At 39.6% G+C, this 20,091-nt stretch overlaps 1 protein-coding gene across 1 annotated transcript in view; it reads left to right on the forward strand.

Moving 5' to 3' along the window:
- Positions 1-20,091, forward strand: part of LOC117403128 (BRISC and BRCA1-A complex member 2) — a 113,847-nt gene that overhangs the window by 18,053 nt on the left and 75,703 nt on the right. The window contains exons 5-6 of the mRNA XM_034005145.3: positions 15,744-15,938; positions 19,590-19,664. Coding sequence (XP_033861036.1) covers positions 15,744-15,938; positions 19,590-19,664 — 270 coding nt within the window. The remainder of the gene's footprint in view (positions 1-15,743; positions 15,939-19,589; positions 19,665-20,091) is intronic.

The following is a 20,091-nucleotide window of genomic DNA, read 5'->3' on the forward strand; positions in this document are numbered from 1 at the left end:
CTTACTCATTTTTTTACGATTCTGCGTTGCTAGTGTTAACTTGAATAAAATTTATTTAAAAGAATACAATTACGCACTGGAGCATACTGGTATTTTACTGTAAAGTTTATGGAACCCAGCACTATGTACTAATACCGGTGTAGGAGTAAATACAGCAGCACTAAAATAAATATATATATATAGGAATTAGCATGAAAAGTAATACATTTTAGTTGTAATGCAGGATTATTATTTATGGTTATATTTAAGTTTCTTAAATGCATTTCTGTTTTGGTTATATGCACAGTATTTTGGCTAGAGACGCCACAGAATCCTGATCCAGACAGGAAGTTCGGAGAGTGGGGAGTGTGGAGTTTTGCAGTGTCAATGGGGAGCAGAAGCTAGTGTAGCTCTCGCTGTGGCGTTGCTGTTTAGGGGATAGCCACAGGATCAACTTCCTCACCGAAACCCGGTCTGGATCAGGAGACCCTGAGTGTTTAGTTGTCTTGCTGGTTGAAGAAAGAAAGAAACGCACCGTATATATTAAAGAGTTCAGCCCTGCGACTCTTAGAAACTGCTGTAAGAAAAGAAAGGGAAAATAAACCTACCTCCTCGGTGTTGAATTGACATTTCTGTCTTGTTATTATTTCCCTCTCCACGCTACACTGGTATGTGACCTCACCTAGTCAAACACTGTAGCACTGTAGTGGAAAGGTTTTTCAAATAATTGTTTCACTGTTTAGTGCTTTATTTGGTGATGATATGAGCTTGTATTAAAGCATTAATGAACTTCAAAGGACAATGTTCAAAGCAACAAGGCCTCACAACCACAGTGAGCCCAGCCCCTCCAAATATGAAACTTATTGACAGTAACATGTTTAGCAAAATTGTGTTTGGGAGTCTTACTATGCTGGCATTTTTATTCTGAGCAGTAGGGGACAGTATAAAGAGACTATACTGTAAATAAACATTGTACATGTGAGGTAATAACCTTAAATTCAAAACAAGACTTCTCTCTTTGGAAGTTTTATAGTGCTTTGGAGATAACATCTGTCCATTTACTAATGATCATTAGTTTGTTTCTAAGAACTTCTCACGCCAAAACTCAGTTTGAAATATGGCTTCTTTCAGAATTGAAACACAAAATAACATTAACAAGCAGTGACTAAGAATAGAATCATAAGTGCTCTGGTTGCTAAAAATGTCACAAACCAAACAAACCACAGTGCCTCTTTGGACCATTACAGACGTGGATGGAAGCGTTTGGGGTAATTTATAACAACTGCTTAAGCATTTCAAATGCTCTCTTGTTTTTAAATATATCTGAGTAATAAGAGCACTTATTGGTATGATAAGGGAGCTGAGTTTGGGAATGATTTTAATTTCGCCAAGAATTGCAATCCAGACACAACCAACCATCACTGCTGTGGGAACACATGTTCCTACAATCCAGGAGGGGAACAGTTGCTGGGGTCTACTCTATTGATCTACATGGATCTGGTAACTATTAAATTAGGACCAAACCTGCCAATACCCTTGAGAATCCCACACACAAACACCAGCTGTATTTAGACCTGCCACCATTGAGATCAATTGAATAGACTCTGTTGTGATGTCATCATCAAATCAAAATCAACAAAGCTCCTACTTTATCTTTTACCCATTACTTCGCTATCCCATAGCTAGCAACACTTCAAGCTGTGTGCAAGCTTGTGTAACATACACATTTTTTGTGGTGTGTCATATTATACAGCGCTCAAGGTTGTTTTAATCAATTCAAAAACGGGTACCCATTCATGTATTACACAGTAACACCACAAATCCAGTCCAACCATGATTACATTCCCTTGACCATAAAGTTATACTGATAAATGTGTAATCATTGCCACGCTGTTGTACTACAGCCCTGGATGAAACTTCACAATTGAATTAGATTCAGCTTGTGTGCCATGATTCAGTAACCTTGGTTACTACAGTTTCAAACCCACTGCTGTGCCGCCTCCTGAGTAGGCAACTTGTGTGTAAATATGAACTGAGTAACCAGACGCTGCTACTTCATTCTTGCATATACGACAGCACATCCTGTTGAGTTTATTTTTTTTTTACACAGTATATTTTCCTTGGTACAAGCTGCCTTTTTATCCTAACTTACATTTGCATTTTCTCTTCTTGTTGAGAGTATTGTGAGTTTGTCTTCAGGTAAGAACGTATTTAAAACTAATCAAAATAATAATAATCAAATTAAACCCTATTTCAAAACAAAACAGTTATTATTAAAATACTAAATTGGTATTAAATAAATGAAAAATTACAATTTGCATCAGTTTATGAATCAAAAGTCGTAACCTGCCCCCTTAATTCTTCCCTGGAATCAGAATCTCGCCACAACATGGCGTCCCTTCCCATGATCTAAGGGTTTGGAACAGAAGTACTTTTATTAGAAGAGAGAGCACTTTTAGGTTCTGGTAACAAAGTGTACTGAACTTATGGCAGGACAAAATGGATTTTATTGGCAACTGGGGGTCCCCTAGAAAGGGTAGCGCCCTGCAAATGTGTTAACAGGAAAGCAGTAGGATGCAAGTTAGACTCAGCTTCGTTTTGCATTTCCCTCTGCCAATTTTCTGGAGACACCCTTCTGCCCATTCTCACGATTATAATCTGCACTGCTGTTTGGCACTGCTACAGTAACATGGGTTTAATGGAACAGTTTCCTTGGTAATGGTAAATAAATGCTGTAAAAAGAAATAGTGGCTTTAACAAGTAAGTAGGACAAAGTCAAATAATGAGGGTATTGCATTACAGGATATGGGTGCAGTGGTAAAATGTATGGTATTTAAATGACTTATTGATGTATGTATGTATCCACGTACATGATTAAATGATTGACGTAGAAGCAGATTTTTTCCTGTTCGGTTCACGTGCCAAAATAAACTAACAATGTCACGTAGCCTGTACACCTGGCCTACCATTGCCCTAACTACAAGAAATCTAATTGTTTTTGTGTGCTTTTGTCGGGTTTCACAGTAGCAAATGAAAATGACTGTGTAAATAGTGTGTGTGGAATGTAAGGTTGGCAGGGATGGGGTTAATTATGTCTCTGCCAACAATCACAGGTGTGGCCATTCCCCAATTAGGTAATTGAGTGCTAATTTGGGAGTGGCCACCTGTTTAAAGGGGAGCAGAAATCCTTTGTTTAGGGAGGGGAGTTTAACCTCTGTTTTGATGTGTGTTTGTAATTGCAGTGAAGGCAAATGCCCAGCCCAGTTACGTTTGTGTATTTTGTTTAAACCTTTATTTTGGCCCTCGTGACCAGTTTTTTTTAATTGATTGTGTCCAATTATAATTTTTCCCCAGATTTTCTCCAAATTTGGAATCGCTTTTCTCCTCACCGCAGCAATTCCCCATATGACTCGGGAGACCCGAAGATTCAGTGGGCGTCCTCCGATTCCATGACCAAGCCAGCTTCCTTTTTTTCACCCAGGAACTCGAGTGGATGTCAGCGAGCTACTGACCTCTGGAGGACAAAGGCCAGCCCTGCAGGTGTCTGCTCTGAGCTCACTGGGTGCCTGGCCAGCAGGGTTTGCTGTAGCACGATGAGGAGAAACAGCCCCTGACGGTTTTACCTCCCTAACCCACGGGAGCGCCAGAGCCAATGCGACGCTCCCTTTGGAGTCCCCAGCGAAGACCAAACTACTTCGCACAGCCAGGACGCGAACCTGCGCTGAATGCTTCTACCGGGTGAGCCACTCCGGCACATCTTTATTTAGTTTTCATCCCTTTATGTAAAAACGAGACTAGTTGAAATTATTCTTCAGGGTAGCCCGAATTGTGTTAAAAAAAAAATAAAAAATTAAACAAAAAAAAAAAAAGATATTTGTTGGTTGCATAAGGATTCACCCCCTGAGTCAATACTTGGTAGAAGCACCTTTGGCAGCAATTACAGCTGTGAGTCTTTTGGGGTAAGTCTCTACCAGCTTTGCACATCTGGATCCTGCAATTTTTGCCCATTCTTCTTGGCAAAATTGCTTAAGCTCTGTCAAGTTGGATGGGGAACGTTGGTGAACAGCAATTTTCAAGTCTTGCCACAGATTCTCAATCAGATTGAGGTCTGGGCTTTGACTGGGCCATTCTAAGACATTCAGGTTCTTGTTTTTAAACCACTCCAGTGTAGCTTTGGCTGTGTGTCTAGGGTCATTGTCCGCTGGAAGGTGAACCTCCACCCCAGTCCCAGGTCTTGCAGACTGAAAGGTTTTCCTCTAGAATTTCCCTGTATTTGGCTCCATCCATCTTGCCCTCAATCCTGACCATTTTCCCAGTCCCTGCCGATGAAAAGCATCCCCATAACATGATGCTGCCACCACCATGCTTCACCGTGGGGATGGTGTTCTCAGGGTGATGAGCAGTGTTGGCTTTGCGCCACACATAGCGTTTTGCGCTAAGGCCAAAAAGTTCAATTTTGGTCTCATCAGACCAGAGAACCTTTTTCCACATGTTTGCTGTGTCTCCCACATGCCTTTTGGCAAAATCCAAACGGGATTTGATATGGGTTTTTTTCAGCAATGGCTTTCTTCTCGCCACTCTTCCATAAAGCCCAGCTTTGTGGAGCGTCCGGGTTATAGTTGTCCCATGGACTGTTTCTCCCATCTCAGCTGTGGATCTCTCCAGCTCCTTCAGAGTTACCATTGGCCTCTTGGTTGCTTCTCTGACTAATGCCCTCCTTACCTGGTCACTGAGTTTTGGTGGACGGCCTTCTCTAGGCAGAGTCGCGGTTGTGCCATATTCTTTCCATTTTTTAATAATGGATTTAACGGTGCTCCGGGGGATGTTCAAAGTTTGGGATATTTTTTATAACCCAACCGTGATTGGTGCTTCTCCAGAACTTTATCCCGGACTTGTTTTGATAGCTCCTTGGTCTTCATGATGCTGTTTGTTTAGATATGCTCTCTAACAAACTCTGGGGCCTTCCAGAAACAGGTGTATTTAATCTGAGATCATGTGACACTTTAATTGCACACAGGTGGACTCCATTCAACTAATTATGTGACTTCTGAAGGCAATTGGTTGCACCAGAGCTTATTTAGGGGTGTCACAGCAAAGGGGGTGAATACTTATGCAATCAAGACTTTTCAGTTTTTTATTTGTAAATAATTTTGAAAAATATGTAGATTTATTTCCCCACTTCGACATTATGGACTATTTTGTGTAGATCAGTGACAAAAAATCCTAATTAAATCCATTTTAATTCCAGGTTGTAAAACTACAAAACATGGAAAAGTCCAAGGGGGGTGAATACTTATGCAAGGCACTGTATATTATATAGATAGACTGAAACCACACTATCGTCACTAATACGTCTCCAGGCAGTGATCAAATCAGGGGTGCGTTCTGTAGGCAGCGCGTTATGTGTTGCTTTCTATTGAACGAGCTGCATGCCGAGAGCGCTTCGTAACGTTAGCTAACATCCTGTGGAGCTGACTCGGTGGGCGTTTCAAAATGGTGGAGGTACAATACCAGTGTGACGACGGTGGTGTAATTTCCCACATATTGGACTTTTTGACAAACGTATCTGTATGGATTATTTTTCTTAAAAAAAATATATGTAGTGCTAAGTGGTATATTTCGTTTTTTAGCTATTGTTTTGTACCCGTTGCCTGATTTTATGAAGGTCAACAACCATGGCCATTTGTGAGTTCTTTGCCTTTCCCCATGGTGATGGATAACAAATGGATTTCATATGCGTGTTACCTCATTTTTATACCTCAGTGAAACAGGAAGCCATGGAAGGCCATAATACAGTTCCTTAAGACTGAGATGAATGGTTATGTATTTAGTCACATACAGATCAATGTAATGTAAAGCATTCAGAGATGATAAATAACAAGCTAGAAAAATATCAACATTACGATTAAATACCAATAAAAAACGCACAAATATATTTTGGTTTTTACTTAGTTCACTGAATCGTGAAACTAAATTGCCACATGACTCGTTTAGGACTAAGGGGAGGGCGAAATTTGCCATGACACTGCCAACATATTTTACTTCAGCCTTGCATAAACAACATACCACAATGTTTGATGCAATACAGCAACCCTTATTATTTTTCTTATTAGAAAATGATTCCAGACATGTGCCTTTGCTTTGCGGAATTTAATCTCTGTGTGCTTCTGTCATATTTCTTTTGTGTTAGCACTGCTCGCATTACGAGGTATCGCAGGAAGTGATTATCGTGTGAGATAATAGCCAACATTTTCCTGTAGATGTTTCCCTGAATTAGTTTAACCAAAAATACCGGTATTGCTATTCAAATACCGGTTATTGTATTGCCTGATGAATATCGCAATATACCGGTATATCGGTATTATCGCACACCCCTAAGAGAACACGCACTGACAGCAGTGAGGTACTGATACACCTAGCTGCTGTAGTAAGAAAATAATGTGCTCCAAGGAAACATTTTGCTAAATCCTTCCTTGGAGCTGTGCTCTTTCTTACAAATCCACATCTTTATATAGATATTCATCTGGTAAGTTTTCCTTCCATGATACATGCGCTTCATGCAGACCTCTGGTATCCCTATCCTTATCTCTATCTATTCTCTCTCAATCATCAGGTTGTGGCCTGTTTATTTTTGTTGGTAATACATCCATAGGAATTTCCGCATCCTTGTTTCTCTTGCCTTTTACCTGTGCTAACAACATGCCATAACACATTGCACCTGGGTTTCTTCAGAATGTGTTGCGCGGGTCTGATGGGAATCCAAGCTCTGCTTGTGCATTTGAAGCAGTTTTAATGCTAAACAGAAACGATGGATGCTATGACTGAAGAGATTCAGGCTTGATAGACCAAATGTAATGTTCATTTGTTTTTGGAATTCCAAAGCAATGTCTGAAAGGTTTAGTGGGTTGTGGTCACTTGTATTCTGTATAAATCATTTTATGTTACCTGTGTGAGTGTTAATGTTTCAGTGGCCAGCTTGTTACACTGATGTCACAATTGTGGCTTCACCAAGATTTGAATTCTGAGCTCCCCACTGCAACGACAATCTGTAAACCAAGAAACAAATTAATTCATTAAATCGATCATCATTAAATGGTTCATTCTACGTGATATGAACAGAAAAAATAATAACTCAAATGTAATCAATTCAATTCAGCATTTCCTCCCTCTATGTTTATGTCGTCGTTCACTCAATGATTATTTTTGCTTTACCCACTTAGAATTATTGCGTATCCTATCTATGTTTAATGTTATCCAAATGTTAAACGTTAATTTTGTCTAAGCATTTAAATGTTATCAGAAATACACTATACTTGTGAAATATAGATGTTGGCCTTAGTGCTTATACAGTTGTGACTATACAATGGTCATTTATTTTGTATTCAGTATTTTTTCATAGTCTATTTCATATATTCATTAGTGTTGTACACATGTAGTCATATGCATATTCATAGTGTTGCCGTTTCTTTTAAACTCACTAGTGTGCTTCATACTATGGGTTATCAGGGTGGTTACCAACATTGCAAATATGTTTAAAAGTTTTGGAAATGTAACAGAATCTAACACCCCTACTTTGTAGTGATCTGTTCACCCCCCAATGTGATTCTGTGGCCTCATTTTGACCCTGGGGATTATTTGGGTAGAGAAAGGGGGTTTTCACTATTTGCTCTATCCTCAGACAGTTCCACTCAGACAGCATAGCTCATCAGTCCCACTAATATGGGTGCACAGTCACAACAGACACTCAGAATAGACTGGAGAGACTAGGGGATTTGTACACACAGCCTGCTAGGAATTCAGAACTGCAACAACATGCTTTTTAGGGACAAATCATATGTGTGTGTATATATATAATGTACACACGCACACACACACACACACACACACACACACACACACAGAGTGTACAAAACATTAGGAACACCTTCCTAATATTGAGTTGCACCCCCTTTTGCCCTCAGAACAGCCTCAATTCGTCGGGGCATGGACTCTACAAGGTGTCGAAAGCATTCCACAGGGATGCTGGCCCATGTTGACTCCAGTGCTTCCCACAGTTGTGTCAAGTTGGCTGGTAGTGATGGAACGAATAGCTCGTTCCATCTCATCCCACAGATGCTCAATTGGATTGAGATCTGGTGACTGAGCAGGCCACTGCAGTAAGCTGAATTCACTGTCATGTTCGTGGAACCATTCCTGGACAGTCCTAGCCTTGTGGCATGGGGCATTATCCTGCTGAAAAAATCCATTAGCAGATGGATACACTGCTGCCATGAAGGGATGCACCTGATTAGCAATGATGTTCAGATATCCTGTGGCATTCAAACGTTGCTCCACTTTTATTAAGGGGCCCAGTGTGTGCCATGAAAACACACCCCACACCATCACACCACCACCACCAGCCTGCAATGTTGACACGCGGCATGATGGATGCATGTACTCATGTGGTTTTCTCCATACTAGTCCTCCCATCAGCGTGAAACAGCAGGAACCGGGATTCATCAGACCAGGCAATGTTTTTCCAATCCTCCAGTGTCCAGTGTTTTCGTTCCTTAGCCCACTGCAACCGCAGTTTCTTGTGTTTATCTGAAAGAAGTGGAACTCTGTTAGGTCGTCAGCTGCCATACCCCATTCGTGTCAAGGTACGACGAGTGCATTCTTTTATGGGTCTTTCGGGAACAATGTTGTACTGGACCGTCAGTTGACTAACCGTAGCCCATCTGTTGCTCTGCACAATTCGTGTCAGCCTCCTTTGGCCTCTTTCATCAATGAGCCGTTTTCAACCACTGGCCTGACATTGGCTGGATGTCCTTTGGGTGGTGGACCATCCTTGATACACACGGGAAACTGCTGAGCGTGAAAAACCCAGCAGGGTTGCAGTTCTTGACACACTTAAACCGGCGCGCCTGGCACCTACTACGATACCCCGTTCAAAGGCACTTAAATCTTTTGTCTTGCCCATTTACCCTCTGAATGGCACACATACACAATCCATGTCTCAATTGTGTCAAGGCTTAAAAATCCTTCTTTAAACTGTCTCCCCTTCATCTATACTGATTGAAGTGGATTTAACAGGTTACATCAATAAGGGATCATAGCTTTCACCTGGATTCACCTCGTCAGTCTATTTCATGGAAAGAGCAGGTGTTCCTAATGTTTTGTACACTCAGTGTGTATATATATATATATATATATATATATATATATATATATATATATATATATATATATATATATATATATATATATAAATTTAATTTGGTCTTGCATACCTAAGTATGAATGCTGAAAACACCCTGGCAGCTGTTATTTTTCAATGTTTCAGTCCATTCCAGTATAATGTGTGTACTTCTCAAAAAGACAGACATCTATTTTTAAAGATGACTTTACTGGTCATTAACCATCCTCATTGTGGACACTCAGAATGCTAAATGTAACAGCACCTTACACTTTGAGCTGTGTTGAGTTCAAATGACTGTTTAGGTTTCTGTGTAATATAGACCACACACTTTTCATTTGGTACATTTTGGTGTATTCTATGATTCTCTTGCTCAAGTTTGGTATACTTTATATTTGTAAGATTAAATAATTAGCTCTGGTAAAATGCATGGTAACTACTTCTCATACCTATGAACCAGATCTAGGTACATTGATCCTAAGTCTTCTCTGCCCTAAAAACACTTCACATGTATTCCTGCTGAGACCTCCCAAATTGTCAGATCTTTCAGACAAGTCTTGCTTCTATCCCAGTGCTTTACTGGTGGTCACTCACACACTTCCTCTTGTCTGAGAAGGACATAACAGGGACAGGGGAACAAGCGGGGAACTGAATTGAGACCCAGGTAAACTCATTTTGATCACCAAACCTGGAGGTAAAATTCTTCATACCCCTAGAGCAGTGTTACTCACTGATGGCTCTTCCACTCCGTTCTAATCCTCATATCTTGTTCCAGCCAGGTCTTATTCCTGGGTTTTAAAATACATATCTAAAGACCTAGTTCAAACAAGGCTGTAGGCTGCTCAATTCAATATTCAAGGACATGGTTGGTACAAGTCCTGGACTGGACTGGATTGAAAAAGCCACAAGTGAGTACCATTGTAGAGCCATATGACCATACCAACTTGGGTTTTGATCATGTTGTGTCTAAGCAGGGTTTTACCTTGGTCAGCGCTTATTGTAGATGGGTTTTGTCCTCACCATTGTTGTCAGTGTAACGTCTTACAAAAGCTTGTCCAATTGAAATAAAATTAACCCAATCAGTTATTCTGTGTTGCGTAAAAATCTGCGGTTCAAAAGCTTTTCCTCATTTTGTATGCTGCAGTGAGGTTGGCTATCACTTGATAGGTCACAGCTCTCCAGAGACGTGGGGTTTCTGAGTGCTCCAATGAGGCTCTGGGTGTTCCTTAAAGGAAGGGAAATGTGCAAGGGTGTTTGGGCCCTTTGCACATCTGGAACGGTAACCTAAAAATAAGCCTTCCCTTTGGGTGCATTTCGAAATCTGTGACCACTTCCTTGTTGTGTAGTTTAATGTCAGATCTTTTTTGAGAGTACCAGTCACTGAAATAATGGACCCCTACCCAACTTGTGTTTTGCAATAGCGTTTTATAACATTTTACAAGAGATTGCTTCATATAGGCTTGTGATGAAACTCAAATATGATTTTTCATGGATGTTTCCTTCCACACAATGTCCATGATTGGTTGATTTGATTTTTAATTGCTTGGGTGAATGTAGTGCTTATGAGAAGTGAGGGACAAAGGCACTAGCTACCTCATTCAAGCATTCCAATCCAAATGTTGTTCCAGCCAGATCCTTAACCTTGGTGTTCAATGAAGCAGCTAAAAACCTGGTTCTGAGCTGATTCGTTAGCTCCTGGACTGGAAAAGAGTCACTGAGTCTATACAATCATGTCGTATCAGAAAACGCAAGGAAAGGTTTTACCTTGGTCAGCACTGAAGATGGGCTATCAACAGGTTCTACAAGCTATAGGTTGTGCTGGTTGCTTAGCAGGGGGTGATTCTTCACTCCAGAACTAAATCATTTCCTCAGCATGGGTCTGAATCCCAGCCTGGCTCATTCCATTCATTTCTTCTACCCTTATCAAATGGGAAAACCATTTCCAGGAATAAAAAACAAAAGTCAACAGACAAACAGCTGACTGGCATAGGGTATAATAATAAACAGTGTGTTGTAATACTGAATTATCAGCTAAGAGCACTTATCGTAAAAATTGTGGGTGGGTTTGGGTTGTGTTTGTGATTTGTGGTATTAAAACAAAACGCAGTCCTGACACAGCATTGCTCTACCCCAGTACAGAGTGTGCAGGCAGCCTGGTCCTGCTCAACGTGCACCGTCCCGCGTGCTCTATTGAGCTGGAAACAATGGGCTTCCTTGTTTTGTTGCTGCCACTTTTCGGGAATGCCTGTTATGTTTGCAATGATTAGCCAGGATTATGTCACTTCACAGAAACGGCTACTGCTGCTCTTGTTGTCGTTTCCTGTTGGGCCGCAATACTCGGAGCACAGTGGGCTCTTTCTGTAGTTTATCTGGCCAGACAGACTGACCGATGCCCGATGCACTCAGGCAAGGCTGTTTACATGAATGTATTCATAACAAATTAATGAATTTAACAAAGCAGGCGGCTCAAACCTGTGGCTCTTCCAGTCAGCTGTCAGTTCTAGAAAATAATTCAGACCAGGTATTTGAAAATCACATTATCACAGCTGTACCGAGTGCTGGATTTCAGAACTACCTTCAATTGGGTACAGTAAATTACAGGAGCCAGTCTTTTGTTAAATAAATTGTTTCTCTGTTATATATGCATGAAGAGAAGTGTGATCAGTTCAGGGGTCTGATTGTTCTCCTGGCACCTGGTCATTTCCATAATATACGTAAACAAGGAAAGTTCTGAAATCAAGGACGTTGCAGGACATATGACATACTGTAAAGGCCCTGATTTGAACAAGATCCTAGACTTGAAAAGACTCAATTGGAGACCATATTTTCAGTGTTTGTTTTCACTAGTAGAAAACCCGATTTGAGAGAATCTCCTTGAATGTCCTGTGAGAACTGATACAGAGGAGGTAATTTACACAATTGCTGTACCACATCGAACAGTGTAGGCATTAATTACGAGTGGTTGATGGTTCACCTGAACATGTTGACATTTACCAAATTTCAGCAAATTTCTGCAGAACCTTAACTTTTATGTACACAGTATATAATAGTGGGAAGCTGGTGGAAGGACTAGTTTCAGGTTAACCGAACATAAACAAGGCACCTACACATTGCCCTGGTAGTTCTAGTAATTTTAGATGATTCATGGCAGGAACTGAGATTCACTTTCTAGTTAAGCGGTAAGCTCTGCGTAGCTGCCAACACCAACTAAAATCATGAATAATTTTCTATTGGCTATGCCAACTGCAGTGGGCCATTGTCCTTTGTGTAAAGATGGTAAAAACGAGCAACACAAACACTAAAGATACATTGTTTTTCTTTAATAAGGGAATAAGACTGGGAGGGAATTATAGCGCATAGCAACAGGATTTAAGTGCTCATCTGGGAGCCAGACTTTTGCCAAAGGGCATCAGAAAAGGAAATTCCACAGAAAACAAGATGGGGAGACTGTGCACTTTTTCCAGATGAAACATGCAAACTTGGCTGCTTTGTTTTTTGTGAAAGATACAAAATATATTAAAAGAAGGGGGTAACTGATGACACAGTCATCTTACCTTGTAGGAGACACCCTTATAAAGGGTTAACACAGTAATTTTTCCTTTTTTCCCATGCTCATACTATTATATACATTTACCATGGTTTCTCATGGTTTTCTGTACCTCTCTGGGCTTTACAATGCTTACCTATGCTTTACTATGCTTTATTACACTTGCAAACTTGGACACTGAGGATCCTGAGCAGGCCACTTGACCTCAGTCCCTCCCAGCTACACCTCAAGCGGAAAGCAGAAGTTAGAGTTACAATTTATCTTGTCATTCAATTGTCTTTAAGTCCACCCAAAGGACGAGGACAGGACCCGCATATCAACATGTGTGCAATAATGAATTATTTCATGGCTTGGAGTTGAAGGTGCAACCATTTCAGACCGCCTAGTATAACAGGAATGGTGTACAGTATATATTATTTCTTTATAGAGCATGCATGGCTTTATAGAGTGGTCCCTTGAGAAGTAGTCCAACGTTTTCTTATTTATTAAAGTAAAACAAAGTGCAACTAATGACTTATTTCCAGTTAGGTACTTGCAGGGGGTGGGAGAGTTTAGAAATACTCTACAGGCTCCCAAGGACTATGGCATAAGAATAACCATATCATATAGTAGGAATGGGTACCATATATTTTCAAAACACTAGTCAGTGTTGCCTGGGGTTATGTTTCCACCTTGTTTGTGTCATATTAGAAAGCTTTTGAAACAGCCGGTGAAACCATTTGGCAAATGTCAACGGTTCCTAACCTGGTAAAACAAAGGTCTGAATTGAGTTGCGCTATTTAGATTTCATTCTGATCTGCACGGGCCAGGATAATATCAGGAATTCCTGTGCTGTTGCTGCTTCCGCCTAAGCTTTGCAGGAAAGTGTTTGTTCTTCAGTGGAAGCAATTATTTTAATTCAGGTTTAATAATTAGATGCTTGTGCTGTTATCTCTTGTCGCATTGTTTTTCTATCTCTTTCATCTCTCCGCGTGCCGCAAGCTTGCCAATAGGACAAACCTGGAAAATGACAGGATTGATTTTTAAAACGTTGAATCGCAGGATGGCTCCAGACTGTGCCAGTAATTTTTGGTTGTGTTCCATTACTTAAACAGGAAAGACATTGGCAATGTCTTTTCGTCAAAGCGTTGGTCTAATTTTATAGGTTTTGGTATTACTGAATGATCTTATTTATACATTGTTTTGGATAGCCCTGTAGAACACTCAATCATACTGTAGATTAGAAGGAAATGTACTAAAGTTTGCCTGGTGCATTCATCATTGTACGCAGTGTATACAGGTTTTACTGTATTGTCTCAGTGGGAAGATATTTTGTATAAAAAAAAAATGAATGAGACATATTATGAACAGTATACTGTATAATTTGTAAAATCAAAAACACCCAATTAAACATTATTAGAAAAATCTAAGACAAGTGTACAAACTTTTTGGCTTGTGCTTTTGTCAGTGTTATGATTACACGTGTTGGGACTGTATCGTTTTGGAAGGGCTGGACTGTCGAACTCTTTCATTTTCCACTTTTCAGGAAGAAGAACCTGTTAACATTCCACCTGGTTTAGTTGGGTTTAGCTGGGGAATACAAACTTCCCCCGTTACAACCTCATTTTAATATTTTAAAATATTTCCTGTTGGTTAAACAGACAAGTGAGTAAGCATTGCTGGAGCTCAATAACTATAGTAGAGGGGATTTCACATCCTTCACAGCAGAGAGAGGGATGTGCTTGCTTTCGTTCTTTCATCAACTCTCTGCTTGGTGGATGCAAAAAAAAATAAAATCATGATTAAAAATGACTATTTACAACAAATGAGGAATATGTTATATCTACTAGAGGCAGAGTGTTTAAACATCTGAATGACCAAAATAATGAGTATATAAAACAACTAAATGTAAATTCAGGAGTGCTTTAATGTACATAATATTTCTGTTGATATAAAAGGTTGTAAAAAAGATCAACTAGAATCATGCATTCCATCACGCAGTAAGAGGACAGGGAGTGAAAGATTATAGTCAAATGCAATCTGAAACGTACAAAGGAGGCTGGGATTGAATAATAAAATAAAATCTTAGTGAAGACTGGTACTAAATCAAGGTAACGGGTTCACAATGTAGTGTGTGACAGACAGAAATATAGAATGTATATTATAGTAATGCTTAACATAAGACATACTAAATACTGTACTTTATAGAACACTGATTCTATCCATAAAACATATTTATTATACTGCTGTACGAACAAGGCATTTTCATGTTCAGATATCTGTTCAAGATTCAGACATGTATTTGAATATTTGTTAATTTGCAAAACGTTATCAAAGTAATTATATGTAACACTATTAAGGCTGAAAAATATATCCCAGAATTAAGAAAGGCCTTACTTTACCCTGTGCAACGCATACCTTTTTTTTTTTTTTTTTTTTTTTTTATATAAATACCCTGCCATTAGAACTTCACATGTGTATAGAGATCACTATTTGGCAGCAGTTGTTTGTTTTTTTTGTTTTTTTGACAGACAGACAGAAGTAAATAGGGTGCCAAGAGTGGCTGTGTTGACCTCCTGTTTTTTATATACAGTATAGTCCCACACAGAGCTATGCATTTGCTGTACAGTACATGTCCCTGACAGCCTGTTCGGAATTATTAGAAGCATGTCATTTTTTTCCTTTAGAGAAAACGCTTTTATTTATGTTTTGCTCATATTAATAATGACATCCTTAAAATGTGCAAAACATTCACATTGCATGTACTGTAAGGACGCTTTGGCTGGCCAATAGGATATCTGTGGCGAGCCAATAGATCAGAAGAACAGATCCTGAACTCGGACAAACTCAGTGTTTGCATCATTACAATAAGAACCACTCAAAATGATTGCAAACATCATAAAAAGGTAAATGGGCAGTAAAAAAAAATATATATATATAAAATGAAACTCCTTGCTTTAGATATTTAAAACTCGCATCAGGTTTTAAAAACTGGGTCTGGATATGAAGGCTGGTGCTTGTTTATCTGGCTGACCCATTCCCTTCCCTCTCCTGTCCTTGCAGCACCTGGTGGAGTGGGACCCGGGCACAGCAGAGTGTCTGCTGCAAGTGGTGAAGGAGCTGATTCAGCAGTACCACCAGTACCAGTGCAAGAGACTGCAGGAGAGCTCCCGCCTGCTGTTTGAGTACCACAGCCTGCTGGAGGACCCGCAGTACGGGCACAGCATGGAGATCTACGCAGGCAAGAAGAACAGCTGGGTGCGCTACTTCATTCATTAATTCATTAATTGACATCATGGACAACTTCAATTTCCAACGTTGGAACCACTGGCATTGTATAGAAATACTAAAAGAAACTTAAGTTTAATGACAAACGTTTCAACAAGAAGTATTTTCCAGTGTCGAAGTATATCATTTTAGCCAAAATATTCCTAACAAATTAGGAACACCTGCCATAACACTGTCAATGGGGTGTAGTGCCCTAATTTGCAAGTCTGAATTCACGATTGTTCCTCATGACATGATATCAGAATCTGTTAGCTCTGTTAGTCTTTCACACAGTAGCAACAGGGAGATGCAGCTGTTGATAAACAGCAACAAAAACATTTTGTTGGTTCACGTGCAGGTCAATGAATTTCAATGTGCAACTGGGTCATTCCACGTTAACTCAACCAGCAGAGGCATTTTGTTGCCTGACCATCTCATATTTTGCTAGAAAAATTCACCTGGGGGTTTTCGGGCCTGCTGAGTTGAGAAATGCTAATAATATTTATTTATTTATTTATTTTACATTTCCCCTTGAGCTGTGACCTGGCAAAGATCAACCTAAAGAATAATGCCAGTTCAGTTGGGACTATCTGGTAATTTAGCCTCACCATAGTGGAATTAAGCAATGCTTGAATGAATGACAAATGCAACTTCAAAAATCTAAAATCTAAGGATACCAAAATGTTTTGTTCGATTCTTGTAGATCTCATCAACATATATCCAAAAATATCTTTAGGTGATTTTATGGAGCTCCCCCCCCCCCCTCCACATGAGTTATTTCGGCCTAAACTTTTCAGAGGGGGTTAATGACCAGTAGGGGGACTTGAAACCAAAGGTGGAAGAGTGGTAAGGTTGGGGCGATGCCTAATTTTTCACTGTCGATTTATCATTCTCCAAAAAAGCAGATGCATCGATTCATTGACGTTAAGGGTAAAAAAAAATAAAAATAACGCAATAATGCATGTGGAGCTGTGGATTACTGTGTAGCAAGTAACGCTTTAAAAACTATTATGCATGTTAAATTGATTACATCAGTTATGCATATACAGTAGTAATTAAATAGAGAGAGCGAGAGAGAGAGATTTTTTAACTTATTCATGTTGATTTGTATCAGTTGGGTGTCAAAGCAAAATAAAAAAAAATAAAAAACTTTAAATCCATAACCAGTCAGAGTAACAATCAATCAAGAGAAAAACTACACAGGACACAGAAAGCGCAAACAATAACAGCAGTGCGTTTCTAAAATGCAGAAGACAACATTTTCACTTTTCACCCCTATCCAATAATTTAGTTTATATTACAAAGTAGTTTTATGCAATGAAACGTTTAAAAATGGTTTCACTACTCCCTGCATCCTCGTTTAAAAAAAAAAAAAAAAAAGAAAAAAACCTGCGGAGGTCTCAGTATCCCATATAGTACTGTGCACGTCCCTGGCAGAGACTCACTAATCTGTATCAGAGCAATCTTACCGGTTGACTCTCAAGAATTTGGACAAGTAAAACACATGCTCACAAATGGATGAGGCCTGCAGGGTTTTTATTGAGAACTATTCCGACATCTAAAACTTATGACAATTTAAATGGAAGCTCCTGAGAATTATTAAGACTTTGATTTGGAAAGAGCACTAGTCATTTTTTGACTTGGGTGCTAAAACGAAAATTTAAATAACTTTAATAACAACAAAACTGTAAGTAGTTATGATGTTGACAGTTACCCGCAGAGATATTGGTACATGTTCTACAACACTGATTTTTACGTTGTGAACGGGTGATTTTCAAAAGAAAACGTTTCATGGTAAGCTTGTCTTTATGTCTATTTCTACTACCATTATTTATACTGTGTACTGTTTTGCATGTTAACTTCGTTAATCTGAAATAGTTACACTGGAAAATAATGTAGCTATGTTGATACAATATATGTAAATGCAGCTGTTATGGTTGAAAATGCAGATTTTGAGGTGGTATGCTTTTTACAAAAGCGCATTTTTAACGGCTAGCACAACCTCTGCATGCATCTCATTAAATGGTCACGCCAATTAGTTGTGTTACCGGAGTATCTCAAATATTACTTTCTTTACTTTTCTTTCTTGCCGTCTTACTTTAGAAAATAATTGTCAAACATTGAAAGGCATTGTAGCTCGGTCGATACAGTATTTGTAATTCTAGCACAACACTCTTAACTCCTGCATAGATCCAATCCCATAAACACTCACCCGAGAAGGGGCAGGGCAGGGGGGAGAAGGTGAGCTCAATCGCATGCAGATTCGGTGAGTCAGACCTGAGGGGAGCAGAGAAGTTCTGTGCTAAATGCAAAAAATAATGTCCGACTTCGATGCACAGGCTTGACTATCGATAGTTGTCAAACGATACGATGCATCGCCTCAGCCTTAAAGAGTGGTCCCTAAGGTTCTTACAGCAATACTAACATTTTAAGACCCGCATCCCCTACAGTGTAAAGGGTTGGGCTGAAGTCTGAATAAAACTTGTCACTTGCCCCTCGTCTGGCAACTTGCCAAAAGTGAGTTGGTGCTCCTGGTATTTTTTTCTTGAAAGCCCTATTCATTACGAGTTGAACGAGGTGCTACACACGATTGTAGCGTCTAAGTTGGGCCCAAGGTGATTTCGCTGGTCAGGGTCACTTTTTCACTTTAGGTTGACCTTTGCCGGGTCACAGCTCGATGGGGAAATAAAGAAAAATAAAAAAGATTAGTATTTCTGAACTCAGTGGGCCCGAAAAATACCAGATGAATTTTTCTAGCAATATCTGAGACGGTCGGGCAACGGCTCTGGTTGAGTTGGTATGGAATGACCCAATTGTGAAATGTATTTCCTAGCATGGCGTGTATATTTAAACACAGGGATATGCAAAATGTATTTTTAACAATTTCATAACATGAGGTTATTGGATTAAGCCTTGTTTTGTGCAACACTCACAGCTTTGTCGTCATCCACGGTTGCATTTGGTCTTCATCAAGTCATGTTTAGATTCAAGTTCATTGCAGGAGGTTTGCAGCAGGTTATTTCAAGTGGATAAAATCTTAGTAAAAATTATATTCTTAAATATAATGTGGATTGTCACAGTAAAGCAATGTCAAAAATTGCTCTTATCCGCACTAGCAATTTTATCACTAGTAATTATCTTGAATGTCTTTTGGTTTTATGCTTCTATTTTATATTTCTAGTTGTACTAACAGTACCAACAGCAAAGGTACCAGGATGCAACAGTTTATCTATAGCATTGTATTTGAAATATGAGCTTATCCTCAATGAATATAAAAAAATAAGTGAACAACAAAAAGTAATCATATGAATAAGAGTGGTAAGAAAATGGGTTTTAAAGAGTTTGTTAGAATTCCTTAATGATACTGAAAGGTACATTTCATAGTGCATTTGCAGGTGAAAGTTCAATCTCCAAGCCTGCCAATGTACACTTGATGGTTGTTATTGAGATTGAGTCATATGTATTGGACTAAGACCACCAGACTGACCCTGGCTAAGTGTATGCTGAATGAGCATGTGCAGAATCTGTAACTAATTTGAATGCAAATTTGCTATCCAGACTTTCTAATCCGAGAAGGTTCTTGCCTTTGTTAATATGTTGAATGAACTCTTGCATTTGTGTTCCTTTTTCTGCCTCCTACAGGCTGGAGAGTTCTCTGCGCGCTTCCTGTTGAAGTTGCCAGTGGATTTCAGCAACATCCCCACCTACCTGCTCAAGGTAGGAGCTCCGGCTGTGGTTTGTGTTTAGGGATCTCTAATGGGGGAGTGGGGGGTGGATCTATGGCTCTACTGCTTCTCTTGTTGTTCTTGCTGCTGCTGCTGTGAGCTGACTAATCAGTAACCTTCACAATCCACAAAAGGACTGCGCCATTTTTCCTTTCAAGAATGACCTGATCGGAGAGCCTTGTTCAGATAAGTTCATTGTTGCTTCTATCTGTATATATATTTCACATGTATTGTGTTTTTATACAAATTATATGTGATATTTAAACTAATCGCCACAATGCAGTGGAGCCTCCCTTGGCAGGGTCTCCACATCAATGTTTTGGAGCTGCAGGCAGTTTACCTGGCCTTGCAGAATTTTTTGCAGGAGGTTCGAGGGAGACGTGCTTGTCCGTACAGACAACACAACAGTGGTGGCTTAA

The sequence above is a fragment of the Acipenser ruthenus genome, chromosome 5, assembly GCF_902713425.1.
Source record: "Acipenser ruthenus chromosome 5, fAciRut3.2 maternal haplotype, whole genome shotgun sequence".
Taxonomy (NCBI): domain Eukaryota; kingdom Metazoa; phylum Chordata; class Actinopteri; order Acipenseriformes; family Acipenseridae; genus Acipenser; species Acipenser ruthenus.